We start from the raw sequence: 19,241 nt of genomic DNA, 5'->3' as shown, positions 1-19,241 counted from the left end.
AAAATGCTCTAAATCTATCAACTTGAGTTAATCTCTTAAAATAAAATAATAATAAAAAAAAATTCCTCCAGGCTGCCAACTTCTATTTCTAAGACTTAGTCTAAAATAGATTTAAATGACTGGAATTCTAAACCCAGGAAATATGAAATTTAATTGGAAAGAATCACGGTTTTTCTTTTCTCCTGTGCTACTATACCTGCTCTTGGCACCTGATTCTCCTGAATTTTAAAATGGTTCATATCAAACAGGCATGTGTGTGTACAGTGCTGCTCTTTTGGCCTCTGTGCCTGCTTTGCAGCCACAAGGAAATACAGGTACCCAAGGAAAAAGTCACTCAGGGACAGCTCTACCTCATCTCCCCACTCAGTCCTCACAGAGAACTTTCCCCTTTTCTATGCTCTCTTCCTTCTTCATGTCTATACTCAATTGTCATGCAAAAAATATCAGGGCAGGAACGGAGCCAGATATTTTAGGTCTAGTACAACATCTAATGTTTTCCATGGTTTCTACTATGCTGAAAGGCAGAACTTTGCCATGATGCTATATGGACCCTGGAGATGATGTTTGGCTGTGAATGCAGCTACATCTCCCATAGCTCCAGGCGTGTTCCAAGCAAGTGGGTGGGCTGGGATCTATAAATAGTGTGTACTAATCCATCCTTCAGTTTATAGTGAGGCATGGTAGAAAACACACAGCTACAATCTATTCACACAATTTAGTAATATTAGATCCTCAGGAGGTATTTCTGCTTACTTCACAAACATCTGTTTATTGGAAATACCATTTTGATAAGCAATTTTCTCAGCCTCAGTATTGCAGCAGTACAGACGTTACAGGTGAGGATGATGATATGGTCCTTTTTTGGTCCTAGTGCAGGGTGGTTCTCCCTAGTACAGAGGTGTGGGACCACAGTTCTTTTCTCACAGCTGCACCATACATAGACATCTGCAACATATGAAGCACTTGGACATCAGCAATCATAATCAAGCCCCCAAAGTCAAACTTCAAGGAAAGGTACTCCCCAAGGACCCACAGTTCTCTGGGTAGGACTCATTTTGAACTCTAGTGATGTTAGATGGAGATCTTGCAGTGTATCTCAGCATTGAATATGTTTGTCCTGGAAACAGCTTCAACTGCATATTTGAATGAAATCTCTTTGCTTTGGAGAGAGCTAATGGTCAACTATCTGTAGGTATTTTTCCCATGTCATCATCTTGAATCCTGCTGACTGGTAACATACAGAGCTGTCTGATGTAATGTATGGCCAAGAATGGAGAATCCCAAGTTTCTGCCTGTTTCTGGTGGCTATCCAGGGAAAATGGTATTCACTGAGTAGGACAGTGTGGGAGAGTAACCCTCTTATAAAAAGTGAATTCTGATGTTTGTATCTGTATCCAAGCTGTTGCAGTGTATACAATTACTTGTATTTTAAGAGCCTTGCTACCTTGTCTCACTACCCTGGAAAAGACTGGAATATTAAAAAGAGAACCGTCAATCCCACTATCAGCAAATAATCCTCTAGGAGATAAATACGGTAAAAGAGTCATACTTGTCTTAGCCAATATTGATATAATCTCAATTTCATATGTTATTGTATTTGAAGAACTGTTCTGGAACTATTCAGAGAACATACATGTGATGGGGTAAATGAGTAGCATATGATTTACCTTTAAAAGGTCAGGCTGTGCAGCAGTACGTATCTCTAAAAGTATTTATTTCATCGTATGACCAGCTGGTTGAATGTCTTACTATGATACAGCAGCATCGTGGTACTGTACATTTTGAAGGCAATGCTAAATTCAGATCCTGGCTCCAGCTGAAAGGCTCGGGATGCCGTGACTTGCTGTTTGGGGCTGAAGAGGAAAGCAAAGTTCAGGGTTGGATCCAGACCCAGAGCCCCAGAGTCCCTATTTTCCTGCTGCCAGGAGCACTGGTTTTGCCCTACTTGTTTGACTAGGAATGAATGTGACTGGCTTGGTTTTCTTCCAGACCGGTTTCACTTTGCCTCATTATAAACTTCACCATGTACTGTCCTTTCCCCTGCCTTATCTCCCCATCTCCTTCAAGGGCAACGCTGGAATGTAAGAGGGGTGCTTTTGCTGGGAGCTGTTCTGAGCTAAGAGGACAGGCAAAAGTGACCCTTTATCCTGCTTGGTGTTTCAAACAGCTTCCGCCTGCGGGGAGGGGGTGTATTGAGAATGTGTGAGAGAAAACACTGAAAAGGGAAAAAAGGCACAAAAAGGGAGGAGAAAAAAAGTACAGCAAGGAAGCTAGAGACAAACTTCAAGTTGTGGATTATTTCTCACCCAGGCTCTAATTAGGAAGCCTCTTTTGGGACTGTGAAGCTGTCAGGCTGCCAAATGTCAGCGTGTTTATCGGAGATCAGGCGAGTCTCCTGTCTGCAGCAGTGAGTTCGGTGCCATGATCCTCCTGGGTCCTTCCAGCATGTGTGACTCACTCGGCACTGGCACCTCCGGGGGCTTCAAGGCACAGCGGAGGGCTTCTTCTTCTCCCTTAAAAACCCAAAAATAAGCCCATTCCTGGGATTTGGCCTCTTCATGCTGTTTCTGCATGGAGAGGGTTAACCATACAGCACAGAGCAGCTTCAGCGTATGTGACTCAGATTCCCAGGGAAATCCCCAGCTTATCTGATGGAGCCTGTTAGTCTGCTAATTGAATAAGCTCCTATTAAAAGTGCAATGTTTTTTAATGACTGCTAACAACGGGCCAGATTCTGATCTGATCTTTTCGCTTGGGATGGTTTTTGCTGCTGGTCGGGCCCAGCCCCTGATTGCAGCCAGGCAGCCGCCCCCAGCCCCACCGGCCTCAGCAGAGCTGCAGCCGGGCACTGAAGCCAACTCACCGGCTCCACGGCTTTAGGGGTGCGGGTGAGCTACTGGCCTCGAAGTTTCACATTTAAGGAGGCAGGACTTCATGAAATGTAACAGGCAGGAAGCTTTTATTGGGGATCTTTAGGAAGAGGCAGAATGCTGCAGTGCAGCCAGCAGAGGAAAGCATTTGTTGGGAGGCTACCAAGGATTTCATGTAACATAACTGCTGAGCATATTTTTGATGTGATTCGAGCCGTGCTCTGAGTAATTAACTTTCCCAGTGTTGAAACCAGGTTGATTTGTTGATTCTGCGTATAAGGTGTTGTCTGTGTCTGCCTAGGAAAAATGTTGTGTATGGCTCTGCATATGCACATTCAAACCCTAATTTTAATTAGAATTATGTGTATAATATCTGTATCTCCTTTTTCTCGACAGGAATTGACTTTGAGAAGGTATATGCCTAACAGGAAAATTTTTTTAAAATGTAGTTAGCATTTAAACTTAACTTCGTTGGGTTCCAGGGTACTTCCAAAGGAGACTGTAACACCTCTGATTTCAGCTAGGCTCAGGGTGGGGTTGAGCTCTCTGGCATGACCCTGTGACCACATTTGCCTTCCTTTTCTTACCTGAAACTCCCAGTGGGTTACCCAAGCCTATGTAACATCAGAACCATGTAAAGTTTCTAACAAGAAGGCTTTTTTTTTTTCTTCTTGCAAGCCAGGAATGAGATCTGACCACCTTCAACCCCACGCATCTCCACACCTACTCAGTTCCTTTGTGTCCTTTTTGCTTTTCTCCCAGGAAAGTTTCTATTAAAATGCAGGAGCTTCTTTTAGGAGATCCCACACATCTACGCTGACACTGAGCTGCTGCTTTAAAAGTTTCATGGCAACCCGTAAGTTGTGGGTTTTTTCCACACAATAACAACAACGAAGTGTCAAAAATCTCAAGCTCCTGTTATCAGAGGCAGAGTCTAACCCCCATTTCTCAGCCTGTTTTCTATTCCCCACTCCCGAGTTGTCAGATGCTGTGACATGGCTCCATCACACCACGACTAGCAGTCCCAACAAACAGAAAATGATTTCCAACTGGCAAACACGCTGTTTACTTTCCAGAAAAATTGCACTTTCCCATCTGACAGCTGATCAAGGGATCTCCTGCTGCTGTCAGCATGAAGAAGTGTTTAAACACAGGGATGGAAGTTTAAACATTTTCTCATTATCACAGAATAAAAAAAATTAAAAAATAATAAAAAAAAGGCATTGAGTCTCTCCGACCACCTGCTGTGCCAGTAATGAAGCGATGTCACATGACCAGCCGGCAAAGACTTTTATCTCTGCCCCAATATCATTACTGAAGTGACACCTGTCACATGACCTGCATCAGAGCTTTCATCTGGGCTCCCCAAATGCAGTTCTGGCTTGTGAGGGGGATTTTCCTGGCACTTTCCTCCCCCACACACACTTTAAAGAGCATTGCCCACTTGCACCATTACAGACAGGGGTTTGCAAGTTTTAAAGCCCTTGGATCTTTCCTTGGGCATATATAATTCGGCCAACAAACTTGCTCCAGGCCGAAACAAAACAGAATTCTGGCCTGGGAAAGAAGTTATTTCATTTACTTCAAGATGTTTTTAAAGCAAATATTTAAGTCTGATGTTAAATTCTCTTTACATAAAGGAGGATGTTAAAGGATTTCTCAAAAACCTCAGATTTGTTTTTGGTTTTTTACTAGGTGGTGAGAAGAAACAGTTTGATGACCCTTAAGCACAATGATCTCTATTTACATGCACTTTATAAACTCTCACTTGCTTTACCAAAGCATCCTACTCCTGCCAAAAGAAAGTATTTTCTGGGGAAAAAAAAGGAAAGGTCGGTCCTACACCTCTCTGCCAATGTCTGGGATTTTTTGTGAGGTGTTCAACAGCAAACACATGGATTTGAGATGGGCCCACATAAATGACAGCAGTATTGAGCACTTACTTGCCAGAACCCATTCAATTATTATCTCAAAACATTAGACATTCAAATGTGACAGGGGATGATCACCCCACAGGAACTAGATGTGAGCAGGTTGGAGATAAGAGAATATGAGCTTTATGGATTTTTCCACCTCCTCCTTTCCTACTCCACACTAATCCATGAATGAAGTCAGGTACTTTTCTCCTTGCATAATCTGATTCAGCTCACAAAACAAAGAAAAACTAACTCAGCAAAAAGAGTTCATCGTTTTCCATCTGTTTAGTGAACTAAATCAGTTCTTCAAGGGCTTACAAAGGTGCCAGGAGAAAAAGAGAAAGACTGTAAAGCTTGAAGCAGGGAGGGGAATGGGGGAAGCAGAACTGCCTTTTTGGGTGGCACTAACTTGGTACATGAATTCAGATGTGTTTCTTGTTACCTACTCTTTCTGACTCATTACAACACTACAACCATTTTCCCTGAGAGCTGTTGCCCCTGAGATTGTGCAGGCCAGGGTATGGAAAATACTGAGATCAGTACTCCTGATGTAAATAGTGTTCCCATTAGTTGAGGAGAGGAGTGGTTCGGAATCTGTTTCTCTCTGATCTGGCATATTTTAGGCATTGGGCCTACAATGTTGAGCTCATGAACAGAAGACTGCTGGGTTGCAGCATATCCAGGGTCTTCCTGGCTTTCTGCCCCTCTAGATACAGAATTAAAAGGTATCATTTGACTCTTTGGCAATTTAGCATATGGCTAAATTTAGCAATGGCATGGCCATTATGGGGTAGCAACTATGTAAAACAGCAAAGCCATTCTGTCCCACTGCTCCAGGGCAGAAGAAATTTACAATTGATGCTCTGGATAGACCATGAGGAAAAGTGACTCAGTTCTCATCATTAGATCCCTCACTGACCATGCATAACAAATCCTTTCATTTAACATATCTTGAGCATTTAGTTGCTCTCAATTACGAGCAGACATTCAGCCACAACCATCCCACTGCAGGCAAGGGAGATCCTGCTTCTTCACTTCTCTTAGTCCAGACATCTCCGAGAATGAAAAAGGAATGCAGAACACCCCTATCCCAACTTGGGCATCATTTACAGCTGCTCTGTTCAGTATTGCAAAGGGAGGTCAGGTCACTGAGAGTGGCTGATGTTTGGGAGTTCTGGGTCCATGCAATCCAGAGGTAGAAAGACTTGGGACATAGCTTGTCTTTTCATCAAGGCAGAGAATTTTAAGGAACATAACATAAGGATTATCTTGTCCTCTTAACTGAGCAGTGCCTGCAGATAGTCTATGTCCCCTTCAATGCAGCTAATCCATACATTCCTGAAATTATGTCTGTAGCAAGGGCAAAGGGGACCATAAACAGTTGTTCTGCTTCCTGCCCAGATCTGCTCACTGGGCAGGAAGCAGAACGTGTTTGGTAAACGATGGACTGGAGTGGGGCCGGAGATGCAGCTCTCTTACACTAAAAGCCCACCTTTCAGCTGTTTCTATGGCTGCCACCCATAGCTCCTTGACTGGTTTTGTTCCAGTGCCTCAATGGTCTGCATAATTCTTGCTCAGAGAAGTTCTCCCAGTCATGCCAGTGACACTACTCAGATGAATAAAAATATTCAAGAAGGTTTGTATGTCTGCACTTCAATGATTTCTCTTTGTCTTCCTTTTTTCCCAGATGTGCTGTGAGGTTACACCAAGGCTACTGGTTTCTATGTCCCAGAGCTAAGAAAAAGTATCTGAGATAACTGAAACCAAGCAGATTAGTACTTGAACATAGTAAATTACTTGCTTTCCCAATTCTTCCAGGAAGAATTCTATGAGAAATTTCACAGTAACTGCAGTTGGGAAAGAGGTCTCTGATTTCCCCATGTATCCCCATCAGCACTCACCTCAGATTAGCTTGTCTTCTCATAGTCTGTCAGCAGCCTTGAGATCAAGGAGATTAAAACACTGTGGAAACTCATTAATGAGCCAGGACTCTCTGCAACAGCTGGACCAAAAATGGACTGCATTTGGCTGCATCTTAATTCTCTGCCATCTCCCCTCTGCTCATCAACACCTGCACACATTTGGGATGCTGTATAAGACCCCTGAATTCAGCTCTAAGCAACCAGTCCGCAATGCACATGTCTAATGCTCTGCTGGTGTGGAACCAGTATGCTGGTAATCCTGTTAGTAATGGCAGAAGCTCCCTCTAGGAAATTATAACAAATAGTCTTAAACAATTCCTTTTGTTGACAACTCTATCCAAGAAACCATCTTCCCTGGAGACTTCACTCAACTTTTGACTAATCCCCTCCTTCCCTCAGGAGCTCTTTTGTTGAAGGAGATTGTAGGCATACCCCAGGAATGACAGGTCTCTGTAAGCCTTGGATAAGCCTCTACATTCTTTCAATTGTCAGTCCCCATCTGTCCTGTTTGTACATCGATCTTCTGGTCCAGGGAGCTCTCTATTAAGTGACACATGGCTGAATATATTCTGCAAGTCCAGTGTCCAGACTGTGCTGTTACGTCTTCGTTGCCAAATCAATCCTTCTGACATTGCTTTCTGAAAAACAAAAGGCAGGACATCTGCACAATTTCATTCTCTTCTACTGAAAGGTGATTTTTTAAAAACACACACCCCACCCCTCAAACTGTGTCTTTGTTTTACAATCTCAAAGATGTTTTCCTCAGTTTGTAAATATAAGGAGTTATTTCAAAGGTCCTTCGTGTACAATCTGCCCCTATTGCAGAGGAATTCTATTAGGGTAAAAATCCATGGCCTAAGTCCTAAATCAATAAGAAAAATAAATCCCAATTACAAATATTCTGCAGGGCTAGTGCCTTCAGTCACTCTGCTTGTTAAAAGTTGGTTTAAAACAGGCTCTTCTCTTCCTGTAGATTCAACTACACGTAGCTGGTACAGTATCACATACATGTAGGAGGCACACCATTAGTTATCTGAGTATTTATTTTGAGAGACAGAATGAGAACAGTAGCAGACTCCAATGATCCATATGTTCCTCCTCAGCAGGTAGAGGGAAAGTGGTGGGTGGAATTGGGTAGAAAATGGGTGGAGTGTTGGCATGGAGTATATATCACCCTGGGATAGACGACTGACAGTATCTCATCTTTTCCTGACACCAGAAGGAGAACAAGGAGGAGTCTGTGATGATGTTTTGTCCCTTGCTGTGTTGCTCAGGGCCCATGGATTCAAGATGGAGCTTGGTATGTTTAGTTTTTTGGTTTTGTCTATTTTTGTAACTTAACTCAGGTTGGCAAATGAAGGAAGGCTGGCCAGTTTCATTATGTTCCCAGGAAATTCCATTCTCTCATGTGCCTGCATGAGGCTGTTGTGCTTTAGATGCCTATCTACCTCTCATTACATTTGAAAAAGCATACAGAACCCCTGCTTTCCATTGGTAGCCTATTAAAATGACAAAAAAATTACTGTTTCATTTATAACCTGGCTTGCATGTCTGAATCCAGATGCCTTTTTTAAAAAGAGAATTAATAATATGAGCACCATCACATATAAAATGTTTTCCTGTAATGAACTGCAGAAGAAAACTTGAGTTGACATTTAAGCTTGTTTAGTATGCTTTGTAAGCAGCTAAAAAAAAAGGGACACAATCATTTTGAGGCCAGGTTAATATAAAAAAAAATGCTTAAGAGTGTCTCCTACTAGTTCCAAGTTTCACTATTTTAAATGATATATTTGTGAAATGCTCTCTGAATCAGTTAAAATGGGCCAAATCCAAGTTCATTGAACACTGATGCATGAGTGCCCTCCTCAAGTGAGTTGTCCCAGAAGCCTTAATGGAACTGACAGCCAGCTTTTCTGGCAGGATTAGTTCCTCTCTGATCACAGAGAGAGAACAGCCGTCCTGTCTGCACTCAGCTGAGCAGGTGAGTAGGGAAGGCATTCAGGCTGCTTCCAAAACCCAATCTGGTCACAGCTCTGGCAATGTCAGGTCTTTCTTAAACGGATTCAAGGCTGGCCTCTCTCTGCCTGCTGTTGTCTACATGATGAGGGCAGAAGGGGTAGAGAGAGGCTGTGAGACCAGGCACTGAGTGCTGGGACCTGATCCTATGGCAGGTACATGCCATCTACGTGCATTTGAAAGCACAGATGGGTAGCTGAGGTGTGTCCTGCTATCCTAAGGTTGACTCTTAGCTTGGCAGACGATAAGACAGTCAAAGTAATTTGGCCTCAAGACCAGTTTCCAGGTCTGCCCTGCAAGCACAGATGCAGTGGTGACACAGACAGGACACATGCTGCTAACAAATGCACGAAGTAAACAAAGAGACAGGATATAATAAAAGGATATTTTCTGGTAATTTCTTTCAATAACAGTGATTTTAAGTGAGCTTTTGGTCTTCTGTAACAAAAAGAAGATGAAAAATATTGATGCTGAAGCATCATTTTGAGGTGTGGCACTAAAATAGTGATTAATTAAAATCAAGGATATTACAAGCTAAGGAGATTTTGCTTAGCCCTGCCCAGGTTCCAATGTGTGTGAAATCAAAACAAGTAAGCTATGAAATGTGAACTCAGTAGGCAAGGACAAAGGAGAACAAGGCAATTTGGCCATTTTAAGCAATGGGGAAATGAAGCAATAATTTGACTGGGGAAGCGTCAGAGGAAAGGGCACTGGTCTGAGACTTGGCAATAGGACAAAACAAATCCAAACCTCCTGTGATACCACTGAACATTGTCCATTGGGGGCCATTGGCTTGCTGATGTCTTCTCTCTGAATGTGAGATTTCCCACTTTGCTCTCACCCTGGAATGTGGTCATCCAGCCCTGAGTATCAGATCTCTTTTCCTACCTTCAATACACGAAGGAATTCATGCTAAGGGTGACGGCAGCAGCTTTGACAATGGCAACTACATGCTTACCAAAGAATTATTCAACCATCCATGGTTTCTACCAAAACTTGCTTGAACCTCCTGAGACATGGCTTTTCCAGTAAGAAGCAAACAGGTCACAAATTTCAGGTTGCAGTCTCACTCCTGGAACCGTGAGCACTGATTGTCCTGCGGAAAAATCAGGTTAAAGATAAAGCTGCAAAACGGTCCTTTTCCTTCATTGAGCTACTTTCTTAATGCTCTCCTGTGACATTAGCCACAGTATAAACTAATTCAGGATCCTATTTCTCACAGCTGCATTCCTTCTGATTGTTCTTGGAAAATTATTTCTTTAATCTAGACACCCTTCTCTAGAAATCTCATCTGCAGTTTCTTTTCTCTTTTCTTTTTCTTTTTCTTGGAGCAACCAGCAAAATAGTATTTGGTAGAACAGTGGTAGGAATGCAGCCCGCTAATCAAAAGGATTCAAATGGATCTGTGCACTGCCAAGCTCTCTCCTTCCCACCCAGCAGAGGGGAAAAAAAGAAAAAGAAAAAAGAGATAGAGCGAAGGCACAGAGCTTCTCTCCTTCAGCAATCTCACAAATGCAAAACCTTCCACTCCAGTGACTCCTCATTAACTTACCAAATCTGACAGTCTAATTATCGTAGCCGCTTCACGCTTAGAATAAATAAATACTAAAGTGGGTGTTTAAAGAAATTGAGCAGTGAAATCCAGTCATCTAGACAGTCAATAGAGAGTTTATTTTAAATTTTTATATTCTTATGTATTTATATCATTTTAGGAAAGATAATGAGATAGTTGTCTTTCAGGCTAATTGAGTTCCTATGCTCATAGTTGCTTGCTGTCACAATCTCAAACTTAGCTTTAACTTTTGTGCCTTAGAAACCTGATCACTACATCCCCATTTACTCTTTTCTGCTGATAACTGGGTGAAGTCAGAAGTGCACCTGAGGATGGGAAATGACTACGTGAGACTTCCAGCCTGGATGTCTTTCACAGCCAACAAGACAACTAAATCTTTTCAGATTTGCATTTTGGAGTGTTAAAGGGAAAATGGAAGTTAAAGAAACCTCAGAAATAACTTGCAATTAGAAAAAAATACAGAAAAACATCTGCTAACCTCTGATGCAATAGTGTCTGCCTCCGTGAACGGTATTAGCAGCACTCGCCCCAAGAGTGGTTTGTCTCCCTGAACAATAAGACCTTTATAGAGATTCTCTGGCCTGAGATCAATGGGAGTCAGAGCATTTGATCCATGTCTGTAGGACTTTGTTTCCACAAGTCACATGGGCCAAACTTTGCGCCAGTAGCTTTTGCAAGAGCAGGAGATGGGGAGTGAGCAAAGGAAATTTTCCTTTTTTTCCCATCTTTCCCTTTGCCCCATGCTCCCAAAGAGTGCCCAGCACAATACCTGCCCCAGGACAGCATGCAGGGAAGAGCTTAAACAGGGCAACATGTCCAGAGTCCTGTGCACTTGGCAAGCATCTGCTGTGATGTTGCAACAGCTCTTTCCTAGGGTGGTGGCTTAATGACAGAAAACAAAACTTTAATGCCCTGTCAGTATGAAGGCAAGCAGATCTTCCACCAGCGTGGGGATCACACCAGGTGAAGTGAAGGGTGGTTTTCCTGAGTTAAGTGAAGATTTGTTTTATCACCTCACAGATAAGAATGCTTCTGGCTTAGGAGGGGCAGCTGAATTTCCTGCTCAATGCTAGTTTTGATTTATTCCTGTTTTAAGACACATTATAAGCCAGATTCATATACCTGGTAGGAACTTTGTAGGTGTCTGTATCTGACTTGCAGTGAAGGATATCCATTTGCTGTGTACAGAGGTCTCAAAGCAGAGTGGTAAAAAACCAAGTGACTGTATGAACCTTCTAGCTATTTAGGAGATCCTAAGGAAACCATCCAACCCAAACAAGGGGTCATGAAAGCCAGCTCTTCTTGTATGTCCCCTGTGATAACATTTACCATTTGCTGGTTAATCCCCATAGTAATGGGATTTTTGGTAGGCAGTGGCTTGCAGCCTTAACGTCCTCATTGCCCACACTTGCTTACTTGCTTTGTCTTAGTTTAGATGCAACAGACATTAAAATGACTGTCAACATCAAGCCTCCCTCCTCCTCCTTGTCTCTGAAAGGCTGAATAGTGGGCTATTTCAGGAGAAATGGTACAGTGTCTTCATCACCTGCTGCACTGATTTTGTGTTGCTGGGGGAGGTAACAATTACAGACCAGTTGTACCCAAAAAGAGCAAGTACCTCCTAGTCAAAGCCAGGATCACATCCATGCAACACACAATCCTCCTCATGGAGCACATACCGGAATTTACTAACTGCTGTGCTGAGGATATGGCCGGGGTTGAACATCTCCTGTGCTGTGAGAAAGGTCTCTACTGAGACTGGATATTGGTCTGGTGGGGAAAGGATCTGAGCTGCCAGCTCAGGCTGCCCTGGGCCCTGTGCCCGGATGGTTTGGCCAGAGCCCTTCTTGCAGTGTCTTTTCTTGGGAGTGCACTGTTGATAACCCCAAATCCCACTGCTTACCTTCCCTGCTTGCAAGCCTGCTCTAAAGCATCAGAGGGCAAAAGAGAGGGAAAATAAACCAAATCTATAACAAGAATAATAAGCTGCAACTGTTACTGTGTCTGACCTGTCTGACAACAGAGTGAGATACCTCCTCAGAAGGCCCTTTGCACTTCAGGACTGACACTGAGTTGAGAGCACAGCTCATGCTTTCTTGATTCAAGGATCTCATCTTTCTTCCAGGAGGGATTAATTGGACAGAAAACATTCTGCTTTAGCAGGTGGCAAAGGGTTAGACTGAAGTTTTATCAGAGCTGCTGCAGTGCAGGGCTGCACTGCACAAAGATAATTGTCTCAGGATTGGCTTTGGCCAGAAAAAGGACAGCAAATGCTCCGGTTTTACAAAAGGTCATCACTACCACCCCTTAGGCTACTAGCCACACTGAAGGGAAGCTGAAGAAACCCCTGCACCTCTCTCTGGTTTTATATCCAGAGGTGCTGGTGGCACATGTAGAATTAAGGCCACCAAGATGACGAGCAAGATTTGAACCCGAGCCTCAGCCTCAGAGCCACAGGAGTGAGCAGCTGTGGGAGAGGCCCATCTGTAGGCCAGCCCACTCAGAGGACAGAGGATCTTCTTCCTCCCTTAGAGCACAGGCTACTCTTTTTTTCTAGCACTTTGCACTCAGATGAGCATAGCAACAGCAACTTGTTCTACTCTGTAGGAGCTGACCTCCAGGAAGTATAGAGCCCTGTGCTCCCTTTCCCCCTTCCCACGGGCAGCAGCCAGCCTCTAACCATTAACATTCCCCCTAGTAATCAGAAACATGCTGTTTGGAGGGGTACTTGACTTCAAAACAGTGATTTCTCCAATTATTTTCTCCCAGGAACTGACCTTTGAAAAACATCCTTTAGCTTCCAGCTTGTCATAACAACTTATAAAAAGGACAGTTATGGATACAATTATTTAATAAAAACAGAGAATAATTTCTTAAGAAAACCTTTTATTTTTTCTAATGTCTCTCTCTTACTCTCTCACACACCTTGGGATCAACCCCATCTTCTTTCACCTTTCATCTCCAGATCATTCCTTGCCCTACTGCTTTAACTTTCCCCTTCAGAGGATGGCAGCTAATAGCCAGCATCCTCCAGAACAAAGTCGAACAGAATATATTTAAAATCTCCACTGTTATCATAGCAACAAGAGTTTTAAAATGATACAGTTAAATTCCAAAATAGTATTATGCCAAAGTGACACAAGAGAGAAAATGTCTTAAACAATTATGGCAATAGGAATGGCTACATGGGGAATTATTCAGAATTGCCTAAATTTTACAGGCTTAATGAGTCACTCATGAATATGGTCTTGCATGATCGTACTGTACTTGTTTCAGCCCTGTACACTTTGATTCTGTTCTCAACACATTGGTTGCTATGATAACGCCATGCAGTTTCCTGTCCACGAGGTACTTCTTGCTGCAATATGGGGGATAATAAATATGGGATGGTGCCTAAACCCAGGTGAAATGAATCTGTCCCCTTGCTGGCAGCATATCGGAGAGATTGACACATTATGCCAATCCGTTTTCTCATTCCTTCTATTTCTCCTCACTCTCTTCCTTTCTCTCACACTGTCTGTCTCTGTACCTGTTTTTTTCCTCTCTCTCTCTCTCTCTCTCTCAGCACTGACACTTTCATCTTCTCCCTTGGGGATTGGAGATGTCACTGCGGGAAGTGCTTGTCCGCCTCTCTGGCAGCAGCAGAGCCCTGTGGCTTTGACAAACCTCATTTAATTGGGAGGAAGCCAGGAGGGTTTGAAAGAACTGAAACATCCACGAAACTCCTTTTATCAGGCATAATTTAAACTCTGCATGGAAAAAACCCTATATGTATAAAGAAAAGTCAACTTCCCTCCTGCTGTGCGTGCTCCCCTCCTCCCCCCCCAGCACAGGCAGGCTCCTGCGAGATTCCATCTTTTCATTTTTCTAAAAGTGTCAAAGTAGATTTGTGCTCTGTGGCTGGGTGAACAGAAAAGGAATGCAGATGTCTCTCACTCAAGCACATACACACACAGAGCACCTTCTGAAGGGCAGCGGTTTGGGGGACTGGGAGAGATGCTAGCTGACTGTTCCTTCACTTGGGATGTGTTGCAGGAGCCAGAAATTTGGTTTTCCAATAGCTTGACAACACAGTCCATGAAGGCTTTTTCTTAATTGCCCCTATCTTAAAACACACCACCAAACTAACAAGTGTAGAGGGTGCCCAGGAGCCAACAGGGAATGCAAGGTCCCTTTGGCCTGCTGCCCGATAGGAGAGAGCTTTTCCTAGTGAGGAGCAGAACTGTAGCTTGAGAACCCTGTATTTATTGTCAGCTCAGGACAGCAGAGACAGACCTGTGTGTGCAGCTATGTGCTTAAGAGAAGGGAGCAAGGGAAGAGGAAAATAAAGCAGGTAAAACTGAGGGAGAACTGGTGTGACAGGGTACAAGGAACAGCTGTCTCAACATCAAAAGGGAGCAGGAGGAGCAGTCCAAGGGAATTGGGGATAGCACACCATGCTGAGCAGATGGGAATTCAGGACATCAGGAGGGACCAGCGGGTGAGTTACACTGAACACACAGTGTGAGCTGGGGGAAATCTCCAGGCCCTTGGAGTTACAGAATGGGGGAGAAATGACCTGTCAAAGCATATACACCTCTGCTTTGCAGATGGACCATGGTGGCAGCCCAACAAGGTCCCCTTCTAGTATTAACACAGTGGTCAAGTGGAAGAAAACAGAAAAGCAAGTTCTCAAATTTGCAATGGGATGTAAACTTTGCAGCATACAGGAGTAGGGAGGGAGTGCAAGCAGAAAAGAGAGACATCTGGGTGAATGGCAGAGACTTTCAAAATAGAGAGGAAACTCATAATAAATAGCACGTGCAGCAGCTCTTTCTTGGTGAGATGAAATTGAGAGTTAACTTACCAGCAGGAACCTGATAGAGCTGAGGAGGCAGAGGGCTGAAGAAGCCATGAAGAAGCGCATCTTGTGCAGAGATTCGGCCTGGAGGGAAGGCTGTGAGCATCCTGGAGGCCAAATTCTCTGCTGCTGGCACCCTGCTCATCCTAGAAAAACAGAAGAAAAAATAGCACAGGAGATGAGGACGAGCCAGAAAGCTGGAACCAGAACATGACCCAGCCCTTCTCTGCTTGAGGTGAAGATAGTGGAGGGACACAGGGAAGCTGGATAAACCCACCACAGCTATATAGCTTTTCGGGACATTTGCTGTTCCATCTGAGTTTGACTATGTTGGAGTATATGCATCCAGGATTTCAGCTCAAACTCATGTTTACAGACAAATTTTGAAAACAAATTTCTGTTTTGTAAAAAGAAGGTTGTAAGTGAAAGGGGAAATGATGCTGAGGAGACTATATTTTACATGTTGTAACTGTAATATCAGAGTTTGGTGGTACTGGTTTACAGCGACAATCCAAATGTAGAAAATAATGTGACTGGCCCACTGAGAAGACTAGAGGTCAAACCTAATAAACCTAAAGAAAATACCATTTCCTCTTCTCCTACCCCAGTACCAGTAGTGCAGCTGGTTGTAAAATGTGTTGGGGATTCCCAGAGAAGAATCTGTTTCTCAGGGTGAATGCTTAAAATAGATGTAATACACATATGCTCCATGCCCAGCAAATACCAATCCCAAGTGGCTCCTCTCTAGAGGAGCACACAGCTGGGGACAAGGAAGTGGAAGAGTGAAAACAAACCAACAAGGAAACAAATAAAAATAGTCATTTAGTTTTACAGCTTTTACTTTGTTTGTTTGTTCTGATCACATTTCAGCTTCAGAGCATGGCCTGTTGTGCTTCTTCCCTTGGCCCCCAGCGGTGCTTCCCCTCCAAGTGACATCAGGGGCTGGGATCCCCCTGCCCCTGCATTCCCCCTCCCTATACAGGACATTCGACATGCTGACATTTTTGTTTTGAGGAGATAAAATGTAAAATATAAAAGATGAGGAAAAAACCACCAAGATAGAAGGAGAGAAAGAGACCCTGAGAAACAAATTTTTGGTAGATAATTGCTGGATTTTCACCTCCAGCAAAACAGTTCAAGCCCCTGCTTCCTTGGGGAGCAGGGATGGGACAGGTAACCAAAGCATCCAGTCTGAGGCTTCTTGCTAGAGCTGCACGACAGGGTCTTACTGGAGAGCTTCTGCCCCCTCAGTCCCTGCTGCTGCAGGCTCACACTCTGGGCAGCAACACAGTTCAGTGCTTCCCACCATGGCTCAGGCTTCCTGGTGGCGGCCAAGCTCTGTGGGGAGCTCCCCTTTGATTTCTTAATTGTCCATGGAGAGTCATGGCTGAGCGGTCTGTATGAAGCAGCTCTTTCCTTCTCCCGAGCTGAGCATTCCAAGGCAGTCATTTGGCCATGGCAGCACCAGGACTCTAAGGCAGAGCAGGAGCTGGCCCACATGCAGCCCAGAGCTCTGCCACAGAGGTGCTAGGCCAGCCCCTTGGTATGACCTGTAATGGGGTGTGTCAAAAGATTATGGCCTAAAAGCAGAAGTGCAATATAGCACAGTTGCAAGGAATATGCTTATTGCTTTGTTCAGGCTGAGAGGGGATTTGTTCTGTTACAGGATCTGCATTATGAGGGTCTGGGACATATTGAGCTTTCTGTGTTCTCAAGTTGTGCATGACAATGGCTGGCATTTCAGTAACCTGGAAATTCCTTTGCTGAAAACTTTAGCATGTTTGTTCAGCCATTTAGAACAGCATCTGGGAAATCCTGCTCTGAAGGGCAAGACACTTCCCTTCTAGCAGGGCTGGATCCCAAGCAATCAGCTGAACAGATAATAAGCAGCAGCAATGAAAAATGTGGTTATGTCCCCAAAGGATATTTGATTATTGACGTCTGCCTGTACACAATCTTGAGGACAAATCCTGTCTTGTCTTTTCCTACATAACTATAAAACCTGTTGTGTGCCTCAAAATCAGTTTAGGGGGATTTGATTTGAATGACTCCCTGAGCTAGGTTAGGGCACTTTGATTATAAATTTCTTTCACTGATACATACATACATGCTGTATATATATGTGTGTGTGTATATGTGCTTGAAAAAATACTCCCTCCCCTTAGCACACTAGGGAGTGATTCAGCAGTGCTGCTGTGTCTGGTCAAGCTGAGTGTGTAACCATGGACTTCATGTCATAGCTTTTGGCCACTAAGAATGTGATTTTTCCCCTCCTAACTAATCACACGATTATTTCATTGTCTCATGAAAATGCTTTCCTAGCATGTCTTCCTTAGCGCTGTTGAGCAACATTCCTACAGTCTGTTTTCAAAAATGAAAACTGGGACAGTGCGAAGTCTGTCCTCAGTCTGGGCAAGAGGGCCTGGGAAAGTACAACCTTCTCAATTGAACTGTGCCCCACAAAAAGCTGCATACGAAGTCATTGAATCACTGCTTATCTCAGAATAATCACTACTCCTCTGAGAATACTAAACCCACTGTGTGTCTACCTTTACTGCAATCTCTCAAAATCAGTTGCTTAACTGATGTTAGATCTTCTTGTTACTACAGAGACATCCTGCTCTTCCTGAGCTTGCCAAAAGAGCTCATTTCAAGTTAAATGATTGCATAAAGAAACAAATAAACCCAGAGGCGATTTTGACATTGCTGTTATAGGTAGCTTACCTGTTACAGATAACTTGGAGTCTCTGAGGTCTTCTGGAAGCAACCAGTTCTAGAAAGTGTAATATGCAATCATAAGATTAAATGAAAATCAAGCCAAAACCCATTCTTTGAGCCCCTACCAAAAAATGTGCTCAGAATTTCAAAGGGCCATATAGAATCTATCATCTTATTATTTATAAATAGACATTATTCTATAGGACTTGAGTACCTGCACTGATCTTAATAAGGCTGTTCCAGTTCTGTAACCCTTTCCTTTCATATATCTGTGAGTATAGGCCTTGGACCTCCTCCTGTTACAGCATGAGTCTTAGCTTTGACATCAATAAAAGCAGTATCAGTCCCTAAAGCCTTCACACAAAGGAAGCAAAAAGAAGTTTGCAGGCCTGAATCCCCAGCAATTGTCTTGGCTTTCCAAGGGGCTGCTGAGCTTCACATATTGCTCTGTGGGTACATGGGGCTTTTCTACATGGATGCAGCAGTATGACTGGGGATGGAGGCAAGGCACTTTGATCCCACTCTCTTCTTGCCCACAGCTCTCACTAAATTTGTTGTTTGTCCAGTTAACCATGCTCATGGAGGCTTTGTACTCACTGATTATCATGATCTCTATCAGACTGGAATTTAGCAGAGTTTGCAGTTTTGTGAAGTCTGTGTTCTCGTTGATATTTTTCAAGGATATATTTCTAAACATTGTGGTAAATATAGAGGAATACATTCCTCTAATGTTTTCTTGTAAAGCATGAATTTTCTCAGGTTTAGATATGAATGAATGGCTTAAGCCTGGAAAATTTCCCCTTAGAGCTGATCAACAGAGAATATTCTTGCATCAGAAAGGCTGCAATTTCTACCCACCTACATTTTCCTGAGCGCTGTTTCTGACAGCAGAGAATGAACAGTGGCACTCTAGTCATGGAAAGGAGAGCAGGAAGGGTGGTGTCGACCTCTCTTCCAGCTCAGCCTGGACAAGCATTCCCCACAGCAGTGAGACCACCAGGAGGCAAGCACCACTGGTCTGTTGCCAGCAGACTCAGAGCTTGGTTGGGCTTTATGCTGCACCCTCCAAGAGCATCTGCCCTCCCTTCCTGACTGGAAAAGCACCAGGCATTTTATTCAGGGACAGGAGCTGCCTGCTGCAGTCAAAGTGGGAGTCCCCTCAGCCTTTGCCTGTGCAGCCATTTCCAGAGTGCCAGACCCAGCATCTGACCAACTTGATACACAGACAACCTGAAAAAGTGCAAATGACTGAACTTCCAGCCCTTTGACCTTTCCAGCAGCAATCTTGCAACCACTAAAACCAGGCAAGCAGGTTGTTAACCTGTCTATCACAGGGTAAGTAACAGTTCAGAATTGAATTGTTCTCCTGCACCCAAATACTAAGGT

General features: G+C 43.6%; 1 protein-coding gene across 8 annotated transcripts in view; it reads right to left on the bottom strand.

Annotated features, from left to right (window-relative positions):
• Positions 1-631: 631 nt before the first annotated feature.
• Positions 632-19,241, bottom strand: part of CDK15 (cyclin dependent kinase 15) — a 44,166-nt gene continuing 25,556 nt past the window's right edge. For 5 of the 8 annotated variants that reach the window (XM_032115095.1, XM_032115092.1, XM_032115093.1 and 2 more), the window contains 4 exons: positions 17,862-17,910; positions 15,144-15,283; positions 9,683-9,820; positions 632-7,346 (listed from right to left, as the gene is read on the bottom strand). In XM_032115095.1, the coding sequence (XP_031970986.1) occupies positions 9,711-9,820; positions 15,144-15,283; positions 17,862-17,910 (299 nt within the window). In that variant the 3' untranslated portion in view covers positions 632-7,346; positions 9,683-9,710. Of the gene's footprint in view, positions 7,347-9,682; positions 9,821-15,143; positions 15,284-16,058; positions 16,688-17,861; positions 17,911-19,241 lie in introns of those variants that run through there. The other 3 variants (XR_004241352.1, XR_004241353.1, XM_032115094.1) reach the window with 3 other exon arrangements.

The sequence above is a fragment of the Corvus moneduloides genome, chromosome 7 (assembly GCF_009650955.1).
Source record: "Corvus moneduloides isolate bCorMon1 chromosome 7, bCorMon1.pri, whole genome shotgun sequence".
Classification (NCBI taxonomy): Eukaryota; Metazoa; Chordata; class Aves; order Passeriformes; family Corvidae; genus Corvus; species Corvus moneduloides.
This window is presented reverse-complemented; position numbering and strand designations above follow the sequence as displayed.